Raw genomic sequence first — 26,440 nt, 5'->3', positions numbered from 1 at the left:
TGTGCCTGTCTCTCAGAAAGGGGCATATCGCCTAAACGGATTTTAACCCCTTGTATGCCGTTACAATTAGTGGCAGCAGTGGGATCGTTCCTACAGCCAGAAGGACAGCTACAGGAGACACCATTTCTGTGGATTCTACAATTTAAGGGCAACGCATGTCCCAGCACAGCGACCCTAAAAGCAACAGGATGGAACCAGCAGTGTTATACGAGGAGGAGGACCTGGATGGCCGGAATGCATTAAGGAAAGGCATCTGGTACCAGGCCCTGGATAATGTACAATACCAGCGGGGTGAGAGTCTCCCCAGTGAAGAGCAGCGGTTGCAGAAGCAAGTGGCCCTGCGGATGCCCTTCCTGGGAGAGCAGCCCCTGGAGGAATGGGTGAAGGAACTAGAGCACCGGGTATGGCAGGAGCTATGGCTGGAGGATGCCTACCAGGCGCTCTGGTGGTATATGGCACAGTATATACCCTGGACAGCCGAACATGACAAGCCAGAGGGAGAGGAGTTTGATGGTCCTGGCTTGTTATGGGAGTCCTTTGCAGAGCCTGGCTTTGGGAGCCCTGCACAGTCCAGACTTCAGGACATTTTCTACGAGAGGGAGGCTAGGCATAAGTGGGATGACTCCCATGAGGTAGAGCAAGACCTGGCTCACCTAGCAACCCTGGAGTGGGAACTAAAGCAGGACTACCGAGATCTCTTCCACTCCATTGGAAAGGCTCAGCAGGACAGTAAGGTGACAGACCCAGATCCAGACCCATTCAGCTGGGCAGATATTGTAGAGCGTTACTGGGAAGGACCCCAGGTGGCCGGTAGAGATGGGAACGAGGTCTCTCCACCGGTCCTGCAGGGAATTGGGAGCCCAGTCTCCATTCCCCAGCGGCAGTGTGAAATACAGGGAGAGGAGAGCAGCGTCCTCCCTCCCCAGCGGCGGACTGAGTTACAGGGGGCAGAGGTAGTTGTTCCTGCCCCCCAGCAGCAGCATGATTTTTTGGGAATTGGGAGCCTAGTCTCCATTCCCCAGCGGCCGAGTGATGTGCCGGGAATTGGGAGCCCAGTCTCCATTCCCCAGCGGCTGGGTGATTTACAGGGAATTGGGAGCCCAGTCTCCTTTCCCCAGCAACAGGACACTGTATTGGGAGTGGAAACAGTCGGTCTCCCTCCCCAGAAGCTGGAAGTATGTATGGGAGAGGAGCTTGCTACCACCTCTCCCTATTGGCCGTGTGAATTGCAGGGAATTGGGAGCCCAGTCTCCATTCCCCAGCGGCTGGGTGATTTACAGGGAATTGGGAGCCCAGTCTCCATTCCCCAGCGGCCGAGTGATGTGCCGGGAATTGGGAGCCCAGTCTCCATTCCCCAGCGGCAGAGTGTCCAGCAGGGAATAGAGAGCCCAGTCTCCATTCCCCAGCAGCAGGACACTGTATTGGGAGCAGAGACAGTCGGTCTCCCTCCACAGAGTATGGAAGTATGTATGGGAGAGGAGCTTGCTACCACCTCTACCCAGCGGCGGATCTGTAATTTACAGGGAATTGGGAGCCCAGTCTCCATTCCCCAGCGGCCGTGTGATTTATTGGGAATTGAGAGCCCAGTCTCCATTCCCCAGTGGCAGGCTGAGTTACATGGAGCAGAGACAGTCGGTCCTGTCCCCCAGCAGCAGATTGAGTTGTACGGAATTGGGAGCCCAGTCTCCATCCCACAGCAACAGAAGGATTTGTTGGGAACTGGGAGCCTAGTCTCCATTCCCCAGCGGCAGCTTAACTTACCAGGGGGAGACAGTAAGCCCCACAACTGTGCAGATGGGACCGTGGTCTCTGCACTTACAGCACAGGGGGTAGGGACAGTCGGTCCTGTCCCCCAGCAACAGGGCTGTTTAGCAAAGAGGAGACAGTCGGTCTCCCCCTCAAATAACCAGATCTCCAGCCATCTCTGCAGGGATACCAGGAGGAGGAGGTAAGCGAGCCCTCCCCTTCCCAGCTACTTCCCAACCGAGTTCTGGGGGCAGGGGATGAGCCTACAATACCCACTGATCCCTTCCCAGCGGAAGAGCTGGCATCAGGGCAGAGAGCCACTAGCCTCTGCTCCACCGACCCCCTTGTTACAGGACTGGCTTGTAGCCCCCCTCACCCCAGCAGAAGAGCTGGCATCAGGGCAGAGCGCAGTCGGCCTCTGCCCTCCCCTATCCTCTTGTCCAGAGACTGACTTCCCACAGGCATCCCCAGCGGAAGTGCTGGCATCTTGGCAGAGTGCAGTCGGCCTCTGCCCACCAAGTACCTACAGCTCCAAGCTGGAGAACCACAAAGCAAGGAGTAGCAGATGCACACTCAACTGCTGGGGACATACAGAACAGAGCCAGGCCCCAAGATTCAACAGGTCCAGTATTGGGTTGTGGTTGGACTGCCAGATTAACTCAGGTACTGACCGTGAGGTCAGGTATCTGGTTAGTCTTCCCTGGGAGGGGGAGATGTGTGGCGAAACCAACCTCGCCACTGGGTTTTGGAGAAGCCTGTTTAAAAGCCTCTTGCCTCGGGATTATGGCCCTGTGGCAAACCCAGCCACTATATACAGTAATTCCTGTACGTATGATGTTAGGGCATATGGGTATACCACTTTAAAGAACCAAGCGTATATATGTTTGTGTAACTTGTCAGCTTGGGAGACAGTTGGGTGGATAGACAGAGGGGAGGAAAATGCTGGGTGTGTTCCATTGTCCCATTGTGCCATTGTCCCATTGTGTGTTTAAATGGTGATGTCTGTCCTGTTGTCTCCACATGTGTATTGGCGATTTCCCTTTGTCCTGAGAGATAATCGGATTGCTCTTCGGTTGTATCCAGGACAGAGAGGAGGAAACCATGATGCATTGTGGGGATGTGTTGTATCTGTTCTGTGTCGCAGTCTCCCTTCTGGTCCCCTAGGGGGCGTGAACGATTGGTTGCTGTACTTGCATTGTGTGTGTTGTAAGATATTGATTGGTTGGATTTTTATGAATAAAAGAGGCTGTACTTGAAGTACAGTCAGACCACTGCTTGACCCTCAACACGGAGCCTCATCTCGTTATTGGGGGGATTCCCTGTATGCTGTTAGAGACTGATTGCCAGGAGTGTAAGCTGATTGCATGCTTTTCCTGTTTGTCTGCTAGCAGCTATTCGCGAGGTTCCAGTTTGGAGTGCTAGTTTGTATCCAGTTCAGGAGTTTGGTGTTCTGCAGTAGCTGTGCCTGTCTCTCAGAAAGGGGCATATTGCCTAAACGGATTTTAACCCCTTGTATGCCGTTACAATTACAAATGGACTTTTATCAGTTTCCAGAGGATTCCAAAACTTAAAGCACTTCCAGGAAACAGGACTCAAGTTATTGTTGAGCCTCATTTTGCACTCATAAATTTGCACTACTTTTATAAAAATGTTTTATTGCAACGTAAAAGTTTGCACCCAAAGGAAGGACTCAAATGTGATACCTGAGCTCTTTGTGATTTCATACTGTGATAATTTTGCACTATTGTACCTGTTTACATTTTATGCAACGTTTAAGATAACATGCCCATTGTGTGTATTCCCCTTCTAGGTGCCGCAATGTGAATTTATGCACTGTTTCTAATAATTGCACTTAACCATTGCACTTAACAAAAATGTAGCAACTTACTTAAAGTGTGCCTTTTTACAGCTCTTGTTCTCTCCCTCCTTTGTACGGACTGTCATCATAGGGACCTTGTATACTTATGGCCTACACCCGGGTAGGACCAAGTGGTAACTCCAGGCAGATCCAGTTACTTCACAGGTACTCCTGCTGCTTCGGGAATCGTTAAAAGCCCTAGGCTGCTCCTTCCCGCTTGTTAAATGTTCAGGATTGTTCCCATCCTGATGTGTCTCATTTCCAGGAGCGCACAGGATTAAAGACCCTCCTCCTGTGACTAGCCAGAAGATACGGAGACGATAAATACCTCCCCTTTTGCCTAAGGTAAGGCGCCTCAAGCCTTAGAGCCATACTTTAGCTTCCTCTTAGTCATCATAGTGATCGTGCTACAAGCCAAATTTCTTCAGGCTATGGTGCAGGGAAGGGAATACAGGATAAAGCCACCCTTCTATTTGCGGGCATTCCATTACATAATGGTGGTATTACGGAGTAAAGACCCCCCCATGCTTTCTTTGGTGTTTAAAGGATCTAGAACATACAAAGTCAGTCAGTAAAGGTTTTGCTTTGTGCAGCATTAGGTTACCTGGTTATACCAAGAGAAGGAAACTGTGTGTTGGGCACCTTACTCTAGCGGGCAGGAACCTTGAGAAAGCCGTCATATGTTTTGTCTATGTATGTCATTATATGTAAATTCATGCAGCACTTTATATTTTATTGGGTACCCAGAGCTGATTCCTTCCTAGCATAAGCCGAGGACGGCTTAACTTAAAGTAAGCGGGTATGTAACATCCCAGAGTATGTCACTAAAAACTCTGTATCCCTGCTACAACATGTCAAGTGTATATTTATTGCCATCTTGTGTAGTCAAACTTTGCATTTTCCATTATGTGTATTTTCCAGGCCTGTATTATGTATTTGCTGTAATTTCACTGTCCGCAAGCAGGTGGCAGCAATATGTAGAAGACCATAGCCAGTTAGTATATCTAGCCTGGAATATTCCATTCCAGTCTAGCCTCCCTTGTGTGAGCAGAAGTGGGATGTTCCCATGTCCTGTCTCATGAGGAGGAGAGGAAGTTTAGTTAGTGTGTACCAGCCCCCTCACTGGGGAAGGCTGTGTTGGTAGGAGCTCCCAGTTACAGGGATCCCAACTTAGGATCCAGCCTCGGCTGAGGTCAAGGATCCATCTTCCCAGCCTGAGTCATCTACCTCAGCTGGTGACAAGTAAGCAACAACCTCCAGAACTTCAGGTCTCCAGGAAGCCATTCCCTGCGAGCAGTCCTGTAAGTACATATCCAGAGTCCAGGGGAAGCCAAATACCTCCTCAGCTAGTCAGGCCCACCACAAGCAGAAGACAGACAGAGCAGAAGATAGATACCCTGCCAGATTCACTAGGCATATGATCAGAAGCAAAATAGATATAACTTCCTGCCACATGTTGCCAATACCTGCTGGGACCCAAAAGACTATTGCTGTAACTCGTATAGATAACTGTTGCCATTAAGTAAAGACAAGTTGGATTATATCTCCTGTCTGGATCTCCATCATTTCTCAATCACTCCTACTGACCACACTCATTTTATTTCAAGTGAGCCAGGATCCAGGAGTCCAGCCGTACCAAGGTAGGAGACACCGTTGACACTACCATATCTGCTACACAGAGAAATTATCCCCCGCTGGCATTCCTAACCTGGTACGTGAGCTATAACATCTTAAAGGGCCCTGCTACAGTACCTGCGCAAGCTGCAATTGGCGTCACGAACTAAAAACTATTAATATTGCGCCAGTGCACTTAGTCACCAATCCGGCTTACTGCAGGTGTTTGCAATTTGTCATGTGAGTTTCAACATGCACTACATCAAATTGGAAGATACTTGTTTGTGGATATAACAAATTCGCTACAAAGAACCCTGTTGTTGAAGACATATTTGCACTATATTGTTTTATTCAATAGCTGACTTTCTAAACTAACAACATGACAAAGTGCTGGTCTGAATTAAACTCTAACAGCAAGGATTCCAAACACTATCTTCAAATTGAAGAAGAACTGGACTTTATTACTGACACTTTGGCTTGGGTACTGGTGGAGCGTCACGTTAAAAACCCCTAAGAAAATGGACTGTTTCTTCATTGTTGCTGCACCTGGTATCTGTACGAGTAAGGAGACTGCACCCACTGAGTTATATTTTCATATTAAAACCTTTCATTTTTTGGTGTTTTATAGTAAAATGACTGTTCCTCTAAATAAACTTGAGGATAATTTATCTGTAAAGTACATTCAGCTATGAATCCACAATGCTTAGACTCACCTCAAAGTGTTTGTCTGGAGCTGCTAAAGGCATGAATATTCTATCAAACAAATGGGAAAATGGTCCGTGACCTGAAGCAAATCAAGAGAAATATGTAGCCATTTGACAAATAAAACAATTATTTGCAAAGCTGAAGCTGCATTTTGTAAGTTCAAATACTAATATATAGGGAGATAGAATGAAAATACAAACAGTCGGCACTCCTCTTCAGGAATCGTGGTGCCGCCGCTTCAAATATCAAAAGTAGAGACCGGCACTTCACTCCTTGTTCAAAATAATGTCGCTTTATTCAAGCATAGAGGAGACACAGCGCTGAAGCAACACTTGTTTCGACTCAAATGCGAGCCTTTTTCAAGCATGATGCTTGAAAAAGGCTCGCATTTGAGCTGAAACACGTGTCGCTTCAGCGCTGTGTCTCCTCTATGCTTGAATAAAGAGACATTATTTTGAACAAGGAGTGAAGTGCCGGTCTCTACTTTTAATATATAGGGAGATAGATATCAGAGAGAGATATAGATAGATATGAGAAAGATAGATACGGTAGATAGATATTAGATAGACAGACAGATATATTCAGTATAAAGTCTCTTGCACATGACCATATATTTGGTCTGCATCCTCTATTTTTTGAAGATCGGATGCGGACCTATGCATTTTAGGCTACTTTCACACTTGCGTTCGGAACGGATCCGCCTGGTATTTGTACAGACGGATCCGCTCCTATAATGCAAACGATGGTATCTGTTCAGACGGAACCGTCTGCATTATATTTTACTAAAAAAGTCCAAGTACAATTTGTATTCAGACGGATCCGTCCAGACTTTACATTGAAAGTCAATGGGGGACGGATCCGTTTGAAAAATGCACCATATTGTGTCACCTTCGAACGGATCCGCCCCCATTGACTTCCATTGTAACTCTGGACGGATCTGTTTGCCTCCGCACGGCCAGGCGGACACCCGAACGCTGCAAGCTCAGAATGCATTAGGGCTGTACGGATGCGTTCGGGGCCGCTTGTGAGAGCCTTCAAACTGAACTCACAAGCGGAGCCCCAAACGCTAGTGTGAAAGTAGCCTTAATGGGGCCGCAAAAGATGCAGACAACACTTCTATTCCATGGCCCCGCAAAAAAAGATAGAACATGTCCTATTCCTGTCTGTTTTGCAGACAAGGATGGACATGCAACTGGGATCTGTTCTTTGCACATCGCAAAATACACCTGTGTGCATGAGCCCTAAGGTTGATATTTACCCAAGTCATGGCACAGGCCTGCAATCTGGATGCACAAAACATCTTGTTCATTTATGTTCAGCTCTGGTTGCTTCTTCTGTAGCTCCTCTACGAGGCATCCTGCCAGGTAAGCCACACTGTGAAATTACAATTACATAGTTAAATGATGTGACTTTAACAGAATTTTTAACAGTGTTCAAAACCATAATTAACACACGATTACAGTTCCTCTGTTATGTCACTGCCGAGATAAAGAATACAAACAAAATCAATGAGCAAATATTCCACTGAACACTGTAGGAATATAGTTGACTTAGAGCCTATATGAAGTTCCGTTGTACTAAAGGCAACACAAGATCTCATCTAGCCAGGAAGGCAGGTGGACCTGAGCTTGTTGTGACCATTCCACATATTACATGGCTAAGTCTACATGTTGAGTTTTATACACCTACTTTTACTCACTACGGGAAAACAATGTTGGAATTTCTACAATACTGTAGTCACAAGGTTACATGTCACAACGAAATGCAATGCACTCTACAGGTAGCATGTTATAGAGCATGAGGAGCTGAGCAGATTGCTATTGATAATAGTATGGCGGATGTCAGGTCTTTAAAGATGGTGCCCACTCGAGAGCATATCAACCGGGTGACTGCGGTTTTACACACCACCGTGGGTAATGTCCGCAATTGGCGTTAATGTTGATTGCAGACATTTAACCCTTCTAGGGTCAGACTAGGTACTTAAAGTGGCCCTGGAAAAAAATAAAAAAATAAAAGTTGTCCCATGTTGTAGGTGGGGCAACACAAATAGGCGGGGCCAGCAATACCATAGTGCAAAATACTGTCCCAGCAGATCCATATACCACAGTGCAGAACAATATATTACCCCAAAAGCTGTCCTCCTGTTGTGGCCATCATTAGATGCCATTTTCTGTCCTCCTCCAGTTTTCTCTGATTAAGATATGGAGCAGGGGGCTTAGAAGGTGAGATGTTGGCCACAGGTGTTGAATTCAGAGGGCATGTGCGGTCGTTGAAGAGGTACATAAGTTTCTGATTCTCATAGAGTTAATTACCGCTGAGGGGTCATTATGTACCTGGCCAGCAGTAGAGAGCAGGACTTGGGCGGCCCCATGGGTATTGGCCTAATAGGAAATTTCCCTGTGGGTCTATTGCCAATCCGTCCTTAAAAAAAAAGTTTTAAAAAAAATAAATAAAAAATTCAAAATCGACCCTTTCCTCAAAATCAAAATAAAGAAACTATAAAAAAAAAATTGTCATCATGGGCATTCCAACAAGTAAAAATGCCTATACTATTAAAATATGAAAAACACGTTTTGGCTTTGTTAAAGATAATACACCCGGATCCGTTTATACACCTCCCCTGTGTACAACTATCAGTGGCTGACCGCTATCTCTGTATACACACTTACACAGAGAATGACATCACTCAATGATAACACCTGCCCCATGAACAATAAAGTCAGATTCATTTCCCACTAAACGATATATCAATCTGCTCAGCTTCCCCTTCTCTATAACCTGCTGCCTACGGATTGCACAGCTTTTTTTCTTTAACCCCTTGCCGACCAGCGACGTACTGTACGGTACAGTACGGCGCTACGGGATGTGACTTAAGCCCCAGCACTGTACAGGTGACTGCGCCCACCCAATCAGTGGCAGGGGCTCAGCAGTCAATGACAGCCGAGCCCCTGCTGTATACGCCGGCATCGATGAAAACACAGAGTGTTTTTGCGGAACCCTCTATTGAAAATTTTATGCCCAGCCCAATTTTTCAATGTACTTACTGTTTAAACATTATTGTATGCTTCCGTTTATGATCCGCAAAAAACGGATCACAAACGTAAACCAAACGGAAAAAATGGAACAGAAACAGAAACACTACTGAAACCAAAAAAATTGAAAAACTGATTCGTTCAAAACGGACAGCAAAACCATACGGTCGTGTGAAAGAGGCCTAAGGGTTAAAAAAGGTTTTAAAAATTTTCCTGAAAATTTAAAAAATTTAGTCTGAAATTCTAAGCCTTCTAACATCCTAAAAAAATAAAATCACATTTACAACATAAATGATGATGACAACATAAAGTAGACATATGGGGAATGTAGATGTATAACTATTTGATGAGGTATTACTATCTTAAAAGTAGAGAAATTCGAATTTAGAACATTTGGGGTAAATTTTAGATTTTATTATAAACTAGCTGAAGGACCTGGCTTCACTTGGGTATATTTAATCTATTTCATTTAATGTTTATGTGTGTCGTTAAAAGATATCAACACTATCTACTATAACAGTGACATCTACAGCACCCCGCCCCCTTAACAGTGACCTCCACAGCCCCCCACCCCTTAACACTGACCCCTCCCACAGTGCCCCGTTCCTTAAAATTGGACCTCCACAGCAGCCCACCGCCTTAACTTTGACCTTTACAGCAGCCTTCCCCTTTAACAGTGAGTTTTACAGCACACCACCCCCTTGACAGTGACCTCCACAGGGGCCCGCCCCCTTAACAGTGTCCTTTGCTGGATCGGGGGTGTGTCCTTTTGAACAGCTCACTCTAAGACAGCAGCATTGTGCTATCTGAGTGTAAGCTGCAGGGAGAAAGTTGCTCTCCCTCCCACCTCTGCAGCTGACAGTTGATTTTACCTTCATTTTTTCAATCCCTGTCAGTTGAGGATTGAGAGGGGGCATGGCCTAACCAAATCGTGGGCGTGTCCTTTTGCACAGCTCACTCTAAGACATCAGCACTGTGCTGTCTGAGTGTAAGCTGCAGGGAGAAAGTCACCCTCCCTCCCACCCCTGCAGATGACAGAAGTTGATTTTTACCTTCATTTTTTCAATCCCTGTTGGCTCAGGAGTGGTAGGGGGCATGGCTTAACTTGATCAGGTGCGTAGCTTAGCTGGACCTGGGGGCAGGGTTTTAAGTCTTTTGAGGGTGAACACATTGTGGCAGGGGGAGTGTCTGGACTCCTTCCTGCAAGACTGAGGCCCCTCTGGGCACCTTACTGGCTCATTTGCATACCAAATAAACTGGATTTTCAGAGGATAAAAACATCTATTGCTGGATCAAAGGCACATCTTGAAATAAGGTACTAAGTGCTATTGGGCCATGGCTTTACTTCAATAGCGATTATCCTGGTGACAGATTTCCTTTAAAGCTCTCCTACATTAGTGAAGAAAAATGGCTGGGTTGTTATGGAAACCTGGTGTAAAGCTGTGTGTATGTGGAGGCTGGAGGACCTACGAGCTTCTATTGGCTGATAAGGGTCGTGTGACCAAGCTTCTATTGGCTAATGCATTTTTTTGGAATTTGTCGGGAACGGTACATCCTAGAGAGCTGAGACCTGCTCTAAAACCTCCCCGGACACCTGATGTACCTGTGTGCCAAATTTCGTGATTGTAAATGTGACGGTGCGGATTCCTTTAGTGGACATACACACACACACACACATACACTCAGCTTTATATATTAGATATAAAAATGGCCTGGGCAGGAAGATAAAAATAGGCCTGTGGTAGAAAGAGTTAACATCCATGAATAATTTAGAAGTACCCATATACTGTAGCTGTATGTATCCTGATAATGAAAATCAATATACAATATAGCCATCCAGTCACATGGCAGTCATACCACATGATTTTCATAATATAAATGAGTGATAAGGGAATTTCTTGAAATTCGATTCAAATTTGATTAGATCAAATCGGTTGGCGATTCGATTCAGGTCTGAATAAATTGGACCTGAATCGAAAGCGCTCCAATGGCCCTTAACCCCTTAAGGACTCAGCCCTATTTCACCTTAAGGACTTGGCCATTTTTTGCGACTCTGACCAGTGTCACTTTAAGTGCTGATAACTTTAAAACACTTTGACTTATCCAGGCCATTCTGAGATTGTTTTTTCGTCACATATTGTATTTCATGACACTGGTAAAATGAAGTCCCAAAAATTTTTTTTTTTGCATAAAAAAATACCTAATTTACCAAAAATTTTAAAAAATTTGCAAATTTCAAAGTTTCCCAGTTTCTCTACTTCTGCAATACATAGTAATACCCCCAAAAATTGTGATGATATTTTATTTTTGGGGGATGTTACACGGCTTAGAGAAAACCCAATTTTTAGGGACCACTACAGGTCTGAAGTCACTTTGTGAGGCTTACATAATAGAAACCGCCCAAAAATTACCCCATTCTATAAACTACACCCCTCAAGGTATTCAAAACTGATTTTACAAACTTCGTTAACCCTTTAGGTGCTGCACAAGAGTTATTGGCAAATGGGGATGAAATTTGAGAATTTCATTTTTTTGCCTAATTTTCCATTTTAACCAATTTTTTCCACTAACAAAGCAAGGGTTAACAGCCAAACAAGACTGAATCTTTATTGCCCTGACTCTGCCGTTTACAGAAACATCCCATATGTGGCCGTAAACTGCTGTACGGGCACACAGTAGGGCGTAGAGGGAAAGGTGCGCTGTATGGTTTTTGGAAGCCAGATTTTGCTGGACTGGTTTTTTGACACCATGTCCCATTTGAAGCCCCCCTGATGCACCCCTAGAGTAGAAACTCCATAAAAGTGACCCCATCTAAGAAACTACACCCCTCAAGGTATTCAAAACTGATTTTACAAACTTTGTTACTCCTTTAGGTGTTGCACAAGATTTAATTGAAAATAGAGATACAATTTCAAAATTTCACTTTTTGGGCAGATTTTCCATTTTAATATTTTTTTTCCAGTTACAAAGCAAGGGTTAACAGCCAAAAAAAACTCAATATTTATGTCCCTAATTCTGTAGTTTACAGAAACACCCCATATGTGGTCGTAAACCGCTGTACGGGCACACGGCAGGGTGCAGAAGGAAAGGAATGCCATACGGTTTTTGGAAGGCAGATTTTGCTGGATTGTTTTTTTTTACACCATGTCCCATTCTAACCCCCCCTGATGCACCCCTAGAGTAGAAACTCTCAAAAAGTGACCCCATTTTAGAAACTACGGGATAGGGTGGCAATTTTGTTTGTACTAGTTTAGGGTACATATTATTTTTGGTTGCTCTATATTACACTTTTTGTGCTGCAAGGTAACAAGAAATAGCTTTTTTGGCACGCTTTTTTTTGTTATTTACAACATTCATCATGTGGTAATTTTATAGAGCATGTTGTCACGGATGCGGCGATACCTAATATGTATACAATATTTTTTATTTATGTAAGTTTTACACAATGATTTCATTTTTAAAACAAAAAAAAGTTTTAGTGTCTTCATAGTCTAAGAGCCATAGTTTTTTCAGTTTTTGGGCGATTATCTTAAGTAGGGTCTGCAAAGGAACAGCAGCCCCCCGATGGGAGAGGAAGGGAGCTCCCTGAGCTGTTAACCTTTTCCATACAGCGTTCTGTATGGACCGCGCTATGGAAAGGGTTAAACGGCTGACATCGCGGCACAGATATCAGCCGTTTATACCAGGGTGTCAGCAATTTGCTGACACCCTGGTATACCCACTGGCCACCAACGATTATTCAAAGGGAGCCTCCCGCACCGCCTGCACACACCCCCTGCACCACCCGCCCACATAAATCATTCAGGGGTGCAGGGGGGGTGAATAAAACTTTATTTGGGGCATTTTTAAGTTTGATCCCCATGGTCAGAGACCACGGGGATCAGAATCGGCAGAAAGCGCAGCAAACCGCAGGTCTGAATTGACCTGCGGTTTGCTGCGATTGCCGATACGGGGGGCTTACATGACCCCCCCGGCGTTGGACAGGATGCCCGCTAAATGATTTCAGTCGGCATCCTGTTCGGATTAACCCCCGCAGCGCCACAATCTCATTTTAAACTCATGACGTACCGGTACGTCATGGGTCCTTAAGGACTCGGGAAACATGCCGTACCGGTACGTCATGCGTCCCTAAGGGGTTAAAAGTTGTGGATGGCGTTCTGGGGTCTCCTAGGACTGTACATTTATAATCTTAACCCTTTCAGGACCTTGCCTATTTCCGTGTTTGCATTTTTGTTCTTTACTCCATGAATTCTCAGAGCCATAACTTTTTATTTTTCCATTCACATATGCACATGATTTTTGGGTGACACGTAGTACTTTCTAATTGCTCCATTTCAGAATGAGCAAACCAGTTTGAACCGAACCGAGTTTGGTCCAAACTTTGCTATTTTTCAGACTACAGACTAACCCAAATCTTTCCGGGTTCATTTCGAATGAATCAACTGCTGGATGAGCCAGTCAGTAGTTATGGACGAACATCGGCCGGGACGATTCACGAACGCGATAAAATGTTCGTGAACTGCAAGTTCGCAGCAGGCCCCATTCACTTTAATGGCAGGCGAACCTGAAAAACCTTCAGGTCATTATTGCTGTCATGCATTTTCATAAGTGTACAGTTTTATATGACGATATAATAGTCTAAATATCAATGCTTATTGCCTTTAAGTATAGAGACAGGCTGAACCAAAGTCTAAAATCTTTCTGTAGGGTTGAAATAGGCCAAGATAAGTTCATGCTGAGCTCAATTTGGGTAACATGTTTGTAACGGACATAGAATGTATTGTCTCTTAAAAATTATTGTGAGCAGATGTAGTGTATCTATTAATACTATAATGGGTCCTACAGACATGTATCTGTGAGAGACAACCATTTGAATAGCAATGTATTATTTTACTTCATTACAAAGTCATTAAGGAAGTCTGCCATATAGTAAGCATTGGGTGTGTGAATGTCCCATTCATGTCTTCATAATTATATTCTATATATTCCTCTGTGGTGTATTTAGATTTGCAACATAGCTTAACTAGAGTTGAGCGGACACCTGGATGTTCGGGTTCCAGAAGTTCGGCCGAACTTCCCGAAAATGTTCGGGTTCGGGATCCGAACTCGACCCGAACTTCGCCCCGAACCCCATTGAAGTCAATGGGGACCCGAACTTTTCGGCACTAAAAAGGCTGTAAAATAGCCCAGGAAAGGGCTAGAGGGCTGCAAAAGGCAGCAACATGTAGGTAAATCCCCTGCAAACAAATGTGGATAGGGAAATGAATAAAAAATAAAATGAAAAATTAACCAATATCAATTGGAGAGAGGTCCCATAGCAGCTTCATGTCACCCACCACTGGAACAGGCCTCTGTGAGATATTTATGCCCCGGCACTCAGACAGAGGAGAGAGGTCCCATAGCAGAAAATCAGGCTTCCTGTCATAGAAGAGAATCAGGCTTCATGTCACCCACCACTGGAACAGGCCACTGTCAGATATTTTTAGGCCCCGGCACTCAGACAGAGGAAAGAGGCCCCATAGCAGAGATTCAAGCTTCATGTCATAGCAGAGAATCAGGCTTCATGCCACCCACCACTGGAACAGGCCATTGTCAGATATTTTTAGGCCCCGACACCCAGACAGAGGAGAGAGGTCCCATAGCAGAGAATCAGGCTTCATGTCACCCACCACTGGAACAGGCCATTGTCAGATATTTTAAGGCCCCGGCACCCAGACAGAGGAGAGGTTCATTCAACTTTGGGTTGCCCCACAATATAATGGTAAAATTAAAAAAAGAGGATTGAATGAGGAAGTGCCCTGGAGTACAAGAATATATGGTTAAGGGGAGGTAGTTATAAATATCTAATCTGCACAAGGGATGGACAGGTCCTGTGGGATCCATGCCTGGTTCATTTTTATGAACGTCAGCTTGTCCACATTGGCTGTAGACAGGCGGCTGGCTGCGTTTGTCTGTAATGACGCCCCCTGCCGTGATGAATACACATTCAGACAAAACGCTGGCATAAAAGGCTAGCTCTGGCCACGTGGACAATTTGGAGACCCAGAAGTTGAATGGGGCCGAACCATCAGTCAGTACGTGGAGGGGTGTGCCCATGTACTGTTCCACCATGTTAGTGAAATGTTGCCTCCTGCTAACACATTCCGTATCAGGTGGTGGTGCAGTTAGCTGTGACGTGGTGACAAAACTTTTCCACATCTCTGCCATGCTAGCCCTGCCCTCAGAGGAGCTGGCCGTGACACAGCTGCGTTGGCAACCTCTTGCTCCTTCTCTGCCTTCGCCTTGGGCTTCCACTTGTTCCCCTGTGACATTTGGGAATGCTCTCAGTAGCGCGTCTACCAACGCGCGCTTGTACTCGTGCATCTTCCTATCACGCTCCAGTGCAGGAAGTAAGGTGGGCACATTGTCTTTGTACCGGGGATCCAGCAGGGTGGCAACCCAGTAGTCTGCACACGTTAAAATGTGGGCAACTCTGCTCTCGTTGCGCAGGCACTGCAGCATGTAGTCGCTCATGTGTGCCAGGCTGCCCAGAGGTAAGGACAAGCTGTCCTCTGTGGGAGGCGTATCGTCATCGTCCTCTGTTTCCCCCCAGCCACGCACCAGTGATGGGCCCGAGCTGCATTGGGTGCCACTCCGCTGTGAACATGCTTCATTCTCATCCTCCTCCACCTCCTCCTCATCCTCGTCCTCCTTGTCCTCCAGTAGTGGGCCCTGGCTGGCCACATTTGTACCCGGCCTCTGCTGTTGCAAAAAACCTCCCTTTGAGTCACTTGAAGAGACTGGCCTGAAAGTGCTAAAAATGACCCCTCTTTCTCCTCCTCCTCGGCCACCTCCTCTTCCATCATCGCCCTAAGTGTTTTCTCAAGGAGACATAGAAGTGGTATTGTAACGCTGATAACGGCGTCATCGCCACTGGCCATGTTGGTGGAGTATTCGAAACAGCGCAATAGGGCACACAGATCTTGCATTGAGAGGCCCAGTCATTGGTGGTGAAGTGGTGCTGTTCCGCAGTGCGACTGACCCATGCATGCTGCAGCTGAAACTCCACTATGGTCTGCTGCTGCTCGCACAGTCTGTCCAGCATGTGCAAGGTGGAGTTCCACCTGATGGGCACGTCGCATATGAGGCGGTGAGCGGGAAGGCCGAAGTTACGCTGTAGCACAGACGGCGAGCAGCGGCAGGATGTGAACGCCGGAAGCGCGCACAGACGGCCCGCACTTTATGCAGCAGCTCTGACATGTCGGGGTAGTTGTGAATGAACTTCTGCACCACCAAATTCAGTAAATGCGCCAGGCAAGGGATGTGCGTCAAACCAGCTAGTCCCAGAGCTGCGACAAGATTTCGCCCATTATCGCACACCACCAGGCCGGGCTTGAGGCTCACCGGCAGCAACCACTCGTTGGTCTGTTGTTTAATACCCCGCCACAACTCCTGCACGGTGTGGGGCCTGTTCCCCAAACATATGAGTTTCAGAATGGCCTGCTGACGTTTACCCCGGGCTGTGCTGAAGTTGGTGGTGAAGGTGTGTGGCTGACTGGATGAGCAGGTGGAAGAAGAGGAGGAGAAAGCCGAGTAGGAGGAGGAGGCTACAGGAGGCAAAGAATGTTGCCATACGATCACTGGCGGCGGAAGGATGTGCGCCAAACAGCTCTCCACCTGGGGCCCAGCCTCCATTCATTTACCCAGTGTGCAGTTAGGGAGATATAGCGTCCCTGGCCGTGCTTACTGGTCCACATATCTGTGGTTAGGTGGACCTTCCCACAGATGGCGTTGCACAGTGCACACTTGATTTTATCGGATACTTGGTTGTGCAGGGAAGGCACAGCTCTCTTGGAGAAGTAGTGGCGGCTGGGAACAACATACTGTGGGACAGCAAGCGACATGAGCTGTTTGAAGCTGTCTGTGTCCACCAGCCTGAATGACAGCATTTCATAGGCCAGTAGTTTAGAAATGCTGGCATTCAGGGCCAGGGATCGAGGGTGGCTAGGTGGGAATTTACGATTCCTCTCTAATGTTTGTGAGATGGAGAGCGGAACGATGCCGTGTGACATGGTGGAGATGCTTGGTGACGGAGGTGGTGGTGTTGGTGGTACATCCCCTGTTTGCTGGGCGGCAGGTGCCAACGTTCCTCCCGAGGCGGAGGAAGAGGCCGAGGCGGCAGCAGCAGAAGAGGTATCAGGGGGAGCCTGAGTGAGTTTCTTGTTTTTAAGGTGTTTACTTCACTGCAGGTCATGCTTTGCATGCAGATGCCTGGTCATGCAGGTTGTGCTAAGGTTCAGAACGTTAATGCCTCGCTTCAGGCTCTGATGGCAAAGCGTGCAAACCACTCGGGTCTTGTCGTTAGCACATTGTTTGAAGAACTGCCACTCCAGGGAACTCCTTGAAGCTGCCTTTGGGGTGCTCGTCCCAGGTGGCGGTGGCCAGTAGCAGGCGGAGTCTCTTGGCGGAGGGTGTTCTGCTTTTGCCCCCTGCTCCCTCTTTTGCTACGCTGTTGGCTCGGTCTCACCACTGCCTCTTCCTCTGAACTCTGAAAGTCAGTGGCACGACTTTCATTCCATGTGGGGTCTAGGACCTCATTGTCCCCTGCATCGTCTTCCACCCAGTCTTCCTCCCTGACCTCCTGTTCAGTCTGCACACTGCCGAAAGACGCAGCAGTTTGCACCTGTGTTTCGTCATCATCATCAGAGACTTGCTGAGGTGGTATTCCCATGTCCTCATCATCAGGAAACATAAGTGGTTGTGCGTCAGTGCATTCTATGTCTTCCACCGCTGGGGAAGGGCTAGGTGGATGCCCTTGGGAAACCCTGCCAGCAGAGTCTTCAAACAGCATAAGAGACGGCTGCATAACTTGAGGCTCAGACAGTTTCCCTGATATGCATGGGGGTGATGTGACAAACTGATGGGCTTGGTTTTTAGGCACCATCTGTGCGCTTTCTGCAGAAGACTGGGTGGGAGATAATGTAAACGTGCTGGATCCACTATCGGCCACCCAATTGACTAATGCCTGTACCTGCTCAGGCCTTACCATCCTTAGAACGGCATTGGGCCCCACCAAATATCGCTGTAAATTCTAGAAAGCTACTGGGACCTGAGTTAGTTGGTTCACTAGGACATGTGGCTATGTCAGAACGGCCACGTCCTCTCCCAGCACCAGAGGGTCCACTAACACTACCACGACCATGTCCGCGTCCCTTACTAGATGTTTTCCTCATTGTTACCGTTCACCACAATAAGAAAAAAATTATTTGGCCCAATGTATTGAATTCAAATTCAGGCCTTTTTTACAGGCACCTAACACTATCTGGCTATCTATTTAGGTACCGTATTACACTAATACAGGCACAGATTTAGCTGAATATAAATTGTAGGCCTAGTATTTAGGCCCTGGATGACAGGTATCCCTTTTACGGACAGAATTAGACTTGGAAATGCACGGTAGCGTGTGAAGTTATTGAGGATAACCCTATCAGCACCTTCAATGTAATATACCCTTTTATGGATAGATTTAAACTTGGGCTGCTACAGCAGAAACCACTGATTTTGGGAATTGCTAATTTGGGAATTGAATTTCAACCCAGAACTAAATATATCCTTTGCCAGGCAGCAGACAGTATTACAATTGGCTAGCCACAGCTGAAACACCAGATTTAGGGTACTGCTATTTTGGCAATTGTATTTCACCCCTCAATAAAATAGCAAGCACAGCCAAGCCCCTGATGTAGGATATAGCAAAAAAAAAAAAAAAACACTATTGATGGTAAAATGGACTTGGTGGCAGCTTGTGCTGGCGCACCACAAGACACTAAATGGCCGGCGATCACCCCAGAAAAAAGTTACAGAAAAAAACGGTCTGGGCAGCCTAAAAACAATTAGCAATTAACTAGCAGAAGTTGAATGATACACAGCTGTAGATCGATCACTTCGTTTTTGATGAGTAAATCCCTGCCTAATCTCGCCCTAACAGCAGCAGCTGCATCCTCTCCCTACACTGATCAGAGCAGAGTGACGTGCGGCGCTACGTGACTCCAGCTTAAATAGAGGCTGGGTCACATGCTGCACTGGCCAATCACAGCCATGCCAATAGTAGGTATGGCTGTGATGGCCTCTTGGGGCAAGTAGTAGGACGCTTGTTGATTGGCTCATCCCTAATCTTAACCAATGAATCATATAATATGTAATTTATGTGTAACATTGTGTTGACATCTATATATAATATGTCTCATACCATGCATCATTTAGAATATATATTTTATGCCATGTGTATCTCACTGACTGGATATAACTTTTTAAGGTTTAGAAAGCATTGAGGTTATCTTCCTATTAATTGGATTTCATGAGGAGAGCTGAATGTTATTAGTCAGCCATGTGGACAAGTTAAATATATATACCCAGATGCCAAGTAAAAGGACCATTGTCCATTATCATGAATTTAAAAAGAGTAGAAGATGGTGACTCCAACATGTCTAGATTATGGATAAGTCAGGAAGAAACCCTTAATACTGATGTATATTGGAGAGGTTAAAAAGGTCATGTGAACGTATTTATTAGGTATTAGAATTAATGTTTGAAATTGTTATGTGGTACAAAAGTGCCATTTAGAGGTGGATGGATAATAGTATGTTATTTTCACCAGTATTTCGGGGGTTAAAATGACATCATTATTATCTGCATACAAATACACCCACCTTGTCTGATTGGAGATCCCTAATCTAGAAGGGGGTGAGTTCTTAGATAATATGGGGTATAAAGTATGCATGTAAAAGGTTAGACAGGATCTACACTCTTCAACTGAAACAACTGCAACTAACAACTTACGTCAACAACAAAAAGAAACTTGGATCAATTTTCGTCTACTGGAAGAGTTTTGAGAACTAATCACATCCAAAACCCTGTTCATCCTTGACCCGGTAACGTATATTTATATTTAATGATTGTGGTATTAATAAGATATTCCTTTCGACATATAGTCAAGAGTCTCCATACTGAGGGAACATATAGTGTTAAACACCTCCCTAATGCTAGTTGTCCTCTTAGCAAAGATGCATATTGCTAATGGGAGATTGGACATTATTTGAGTAGAGGAAAAACCTTTGGGAAATTATATTTCCATAGTATGATTGCTGAGTGGGATATAATATCATATTAATATTATATATATATTATTTTTTTTTTTGATTGGTCATAAAGAGATAGTGGATTAGTTAGGCTTCCAGTATTAATCCGTGTTTATCCTTTTGATATTCAATTGTGTATGATATATATTTCATTAGTCTTCGGATAATCTTATGCTGGTGAGAAAGCAATAGTGGTTACACCACCATCTAGTGATGGTTTGTTGGTACTGCAGTCAATTTATCTATTCATTGATCTTATGTCTGTTTTATATTGGATTTTTACTCATTTATAAATAAATTATTTTATATTTTTGCATAATTGGTTGCCCCTTTTTTTCATTAATTGCATAAATTAAATTTAGAGTCTCAAGATAAAATAAAATGCATTTTTATGTCCGCCTAGTGGATTCCCTGACTGATTTCTATGTTTTATTGACATTTTATCTCTTATATAAAATTTTTATATTTATATAGGTTGACATTTCTGGAGGCACACTGCTGAGATCTTGAGATATTTCTATAAATGATTCATGCAAAAATTCTACACTTCTTTTTAGCTTGCCAGATTGTTATTGTTATCTGTATTGATTATTTATTATTGATCAGAATCATGAGTGTAACAGGCAGCGACCCAGGTAATAGCCAGGCTATAGCAGATAATCCATCATACCCGGAACAGATAGTCCATAAGACTATTAAATATATATATTCAAAGGTTAAAATTGATAAGGAGATGACTGAATGGACTAATGAGCTGCAGGCAAGAGCCTATGAAGAATGTGGGGATATATGGAAGTTAGGTGGCATGGTTGATAGATACCTGACATACATAGAGTTAACACAAAGTAATACCAAGAGGGACCAACACCTATTATGCGCTTTACCAGCTGTTTTGTATGCATTATTGTCGGTCAATACTCTTTCACAAAAAAGACAAGAGTCTGTGAACAGAATGGAGCAATATATAGCCCAGTTAGAAGCAGATCTCAAAGCCACAGGGGCCACGATCAAGGACTTAAAATACAACCTTGATCACAGCCATGATGCATACCAAAAGGCAAAAAGTGATTTAGAGAATTTACATCTCCGGTATTCCAAAATGTAGCAGACAGATGGATCAGCCCATAATATAGTCAATGCTGAAAAGGATCCATCTAACACTGTGGGATCTCATGACCCTCCATTTCTTACTCCCTAATATCCAGACATGTCATCACATGCTCTTAAAGCAGACCCCATCCAAGACACTCAGCAACCTGAAACTGTTGGCGTGATAACACAGGAGGCATTAACCCAATTGAGTCGGGCGTTCCAAACTGTAACCGCCTTACTAGATGCCGGTAACACGGAAGCCCTTAGAAGTGTCTCTCCTCATATTCCCCTGTATAGAGATGATATGGATAGAGTTAAATCACCTGTGTCTCATGAGAGTGGGGAAAGTGCTTGTGAGTCTGATAGTGATGTGGGGAAGTGTGTATCTTACTCCGTGCCACGCAGGCAGGTGTTTGCCCACAAAGAGGATCAGGGTCCCAGGCGACCATCATATGCTGAGGTGGTCTCTAGGAAGAAAAATTACCAGTATTCAGAAAAGGATCAAAGTTCATCCAGCATAATTAAGTTTTTAAATGCCACTGTGTCCAAGTTCTCTAAGAAAGGTTCTTCTCAGCTAGCGAATCACTTAGAACTGTATGAATCCACTATGGATTCTTTAAAATTATACTCTGATGCTGACAGGATCAGATTCTTTCCATGGGCATTTGATGATAAGTATTGTAATTACTTTACCTCATTTAGGGAGAGAGGAACTCAAGATTGGCCAAGTGTCTTGCATGAAGTTAAATTGGAATTCGGACCATAATGAACCATTACTGCTGCAAAACGGGACATATATAAGCTTACATGTAGGCCCAATCAAAGTCCCCGTGAATTCCTTTCTGTCCTTAAAAATGCCTATAGGTTAGCATATAGGTCCCCAAACTGGGAATCTGAAGAGTTTAAGCAGTTGTTCTATGATGCTATGCCAACCCAGATCAAACTTAGCCTAGCCAGAGATCTGGATATTGAAGCTCCCTTGGATAGGTTGGTGACGGCTGCCACCACACTGTATAATATCAGTGAATGCCATGCAACAGGTGAGAGAAGATTTTAAAAGTCCCCAGAGCAAAATATAGCTAAAGCTAAGGTAAACCCTAGCTTGGGATTTGAAACACAGCCACGTAAGTACCCTCAGTCTACTGGTCCTGTCCAACAAACTCAGCAACAACAGGTAGGACCCAAGCAAACCAAGCGCCAAAGGGTCAGAGGGGAATAATTCTGGCACTGGGAGGTCTAACTACAGTCCATATTACCATAATGGTCCCCAGGGATACAGGCCCTATTACTATAGGGATTCCCAGGGTTACAGGCGCTGGAATAATAGGCCTAGACAACAGAGGGAAGATAGGTAGGAACCCTCGAATTCACCTAGGAGTAGGTCACCCACCAATAATCAGGGCACCCCACAAAACCAAAATATGTGCAAACCAAACAGGTTTGATCAGCTGGCAGAACAAGTAGCCCAGTTGAGTGACATTGTGAGAAAGTTGTCCCAGGTATCTCCAGGAAAATAGCCTGAACCTTTTTTAGGGGCAACTCCAGGTCCCAGCTCAATATCATAAAGCAGATTGGGCCGGGTCAGAACCCAGGCCACTACAAGGCTATTAAGATGGATGTGAAAGAATCTGATGTGATTACTAATACCATTTCTCCTTGCAGTACCCCTGACCCTGAGATTGGGGCCAGGGAGGAGGTGTCTTGCAGTCTAATCATGTCGATCCCTGCGACCATGCGTCTGTTCCAGTGTGTGATCCCATCGTTCCAGCCTCTAGTCATGAACCAGCTGTAAACTGTGATATAATCCAGTTTTCCCCAAGGGTGGGGGCTGACGCTGCTCCGCCAACTTCTCCTCCTGTGAGACACAGGAATGCAGAGGTCACGAAGCTGCAGAGAGGTCAAACCCTCCAGAGGAATCATATGAGCAAACATTCTAATTTCTCGTGTGATTTGTTTCAGGTTGAAGGCCGATATTTTGTGGATTCTTATATTCAAGATGAACATATCGGGCCAATAAGGGGTTTAATTAATACGGGATCACAAGCCACTATCTTATCATATAGTTATTTTCAAAAGGTTCTGGATTTAACAGCAAAAAGGCCAAGATTAAGATAATTTGATGGCTCTCTGATAAGTGTAGGTGGAGACGCTTTACAGGTAAAAGGTACATCATGGTTGACATTTGGAATTGGCAAAAAGACCATTAGACACCCCACATTGATTGTGGATCTTCCATATGATCGGCTGATCATATGAATTGATTTACTAAAAAGATTGAGTTCCATAATAGACTTCATTAATGAAGCAGTTTGGAATCAGGTGAAGGCACCCATTGCCTACGAGTACTCTTGCAGCGCACAAGCACAAAGCAGTTGTCACGTGATTGAAGAGAGGCCTAACTATATTGAAGTTCATTTCAGGAACAATCAAACGCTGGATGTCACGATCCTGAAAAATGGTAAGCCCGAGGAAGCCGTCAACAGTGCTGCTCATATCATTACCATCCAGAGTTACAGAATCGAAAAGGTAACCTTGGATGATGATGTATTGACTATTTCCCTTGAAGGAGAAAATCACAAAGTCGCGGACCTGACTAAACATACTCAATCGATAGTACGGATTGAAAAGGTCAATGACAATTTATTGATTCCCATACAGGTGAACAATATAGCTCGGGTGAAATATGCCAAATTGGATCTGAAATCCAAAGCCAGCTACATAAGCCTAGAACTCTTAAAACAGGTCACCAATCCTAAAATGAAAAAACTCGGCCTAAAGGTAAAGCTATGATAAACATCCATCAAGATCCGTTACATATGGTAATCCATAACATGGCTCCCCATAGCATATCCCTACAAAAGGACACCATAATTGGTTCAGCTATGAATTCAGAATACTACACTTTTGGATTCCAAAATGATGTCATTGGACTTATACCTGATGAATACCTGACGGAAGAACAGGTAGTGCAACAACACTTTTCCTCAACTCCTGAGGGGTTATTCAATATACATTCTGTTTATCCTTTCAGCTCTGAAGAAGGTACATGCCATATCAAAGAGTCATCATTGGTTTTCAACCATGAAATCGATGAGAAGGAGTACGAGTCCTGCCAACAAGCAAAGGATAAGGTACGCTATACCCAAAATGACTTAACCAGTGAGCTTGAAGAAGCCTACGAGTTAAGTCAGCCTGAAATCTTTTCAGAATTTCAGGAGTGGGTGGAAGAACAAGTCTCTATAGCTGATGCATGCTCCAATGAGTCAGAGGGTCAACGGCTAAAAGAACTCTTCACAGAGTTCCAGGACATGTTCGGCAAGGATTCTTATGACTGTAGAGAAACAGACATACATGTTGCAAGAATCCAGACAGATCTCGATGCACCCCCTGTCTTTGTCAAACAATACCGACTTCCGCTGGCAGCTTACGAGTCATTATCGGAAATTGTCAAGAACCTGGAAAGGAGGGGCATTATCCGTCCAATATATAGCTCATTCAACCATCCTATACTTGGAGTCCTCAAACCCAATGGTCAATTTCATCTCTGCTCCGACCTAAGACAATTAAACAAATGTGTTTACATGTCCAGATGGCCCATGCCATATATTGACCAATGTTTGGAACAAATTCAAGGATCAAAAATCTTCACCGCCCTTGACTGTGCACAAGGATATTGGACGATTAAAGTTGACGAGAGGGATCAGTACAAACTGGTCTTCACATTTGGTAAGCAACAATATGCATGGACCCGACTGCCCTTCGGGTACATAAATGCGGGCCATGAATTTGCTGTGTTCATGCATAAGGCAATGCCTGATGCCAATGAACGAGGTACTTTATCCTATGTGGCACTTAAACACTATTGCCTACTCGGCTAACTAACCACTCTTGTCCCAGACTAATAAAACATAACTTTTACTTATTCATGTTAAAAAAGAAAAAAATCTATTGTGAGATACCTATAGGGTTAAAAACACTGTACCCCATGAGGCTTACTGTATATAAAGGGTCACTTTGGTGTATGAGTTGGCGGGAGTGCACTAACACCGCTCAGTCATACATCATAATCCCAATTTTATAGACAGATTCAAGAAAGTGCCTGATAACTACTTGGCCCCCATGTCTGGGGAATACACACCAAGGTTAAATAGGCTTAAAGGTACCATATATTGTGGTATCAGGCTCACAAAACACTGTAAGGGCTCAGTAGGGTCAGCAAGTTAAAAACCTAAGTTCTGCCCCCCAACATGTTTCACCAGCTAATCTGGCTTCATCAGGGGTATCAAGTCTGCCCGATTTTTTCTTTTTTAACATGAATAAGTAAAAGTTATGCTTTATTAGTCTGGGACAAGAGTGGTTAGTTAGCCGAGTAGGCAATAGTGTTTAAGTGATAAATAAACCCTTCCCAGATAGGGTCCTTTATAGTAAGTAGTTATCCTATGTGGATGACATTCTAATCAAAAGCACGAATTTTGAGGAACATATTGTAGAACTGAGGTATGTACTTACCCAACTGAGAAAAGCTGGTGTGAAACTTTATTTTCAGAACGCTCAATGGTGTCGTGCCAAAGTTAATTTCCTAGGTCACGAAATCACTGCTGATGGAATCAACCCACAAAAGAAGAAGGTGGAATACCAAGTCACCTACAAATCTCAAGGAGTTGAGATCATTCTTGGGCACGATGAACTATTCACGTAAGTTTATAGATAATTATGCCGAAATTACAAAGCCTGTTTTGCAGTTACTAAAGAAAGGAGTAAAATGGGAATGGAGTGAGCGTCATGAGCAAGCTGTGAATTAACTCAAGGCCAAGCTTATCCAGGCTCCATGCCTTGCATATACGGAGGGTGGAAAACCTTTCTTGGTGGAAACAGGTTTCACTGACAAAAGCATGAGTGCAGTCCTTTTTCGAAAACAGGAAAACCGGAACAAAATCATTGCCTATAAGGGATGGAAACCTGTCAAATAGTAGGATAACTGCCTGGACGATGTCCTTAATGGGATGGCCATTGGAGATCAGGTATAAACAAAATAATAAAAACCCAGTTGCTCAAGGATTAGCAGAACTCCATGATTGTACCAATGTGGAACATGTGAGTCACAGGAGAATGATTTCCTGGAGGAACAATCATCATCCCCATATAAATCATCCGAAGAGGAGTACTGCAAATCATTTCCATGTGTGTATGTAGATGGTTGTTCTTTCCATACAGATATAGGAACTGAGCGTACACTGGTTGCAGGTGTCGGAATCGTGTGGAATAATATGTTCCCAGAG

At 44.6% G+C, this 26,440-nt stretch overlaps 1 protein-coding gene across 1 annotated transcript in view; it reads right to left on the bottom strand.

Annotated features, from left to right (window-relative positions):
* LOC122941505 (deoxynucleoside triphosphate triphosphohydrolase SAMHD1-like) overlaps positions 1-26,440 on the bottom strand; it is a 205,411-nt gene that overhangs the window by 130,622 nt on the left and 48,349 nt on the right. Inside the window, exons 4-5 of the mRNA XM_044298819.1 lie at positions 7,182-7,297; positions 5,932-6,002 (exon numbers count right to left, since the gene is read on the bottom strand). Of these exons, the coding sequence (XP_044154754.1) occupies positions 5,932-6,002; positions 7,182-7,297 (187 nt within the window). The remainder of the gene's footprint in view (positions 1-5,931; positions 6,003-7,181; positions 7,298-26,440) is intronic.

The sequence above is a fragment of the Bufo gargarizans genome, chromosome 6 (assembly GCF_014858855.1).
Source record: "Bufo gargarizans isolate SCDJY-AF-19 chromosome 6, ASM1485885v1, whole genome shotgun sequence".
NCBI classification, from domain to species: Eukaryota; Metazoa; Chordata; class Amphibia; order Anura; family Bufonidae; genus Bufo; species Bufo gargarizans.
Note: the sequence above shows the minus strand (reverse complement) of the source record. Positions and strands in the feature narration are given on the sequence as shown.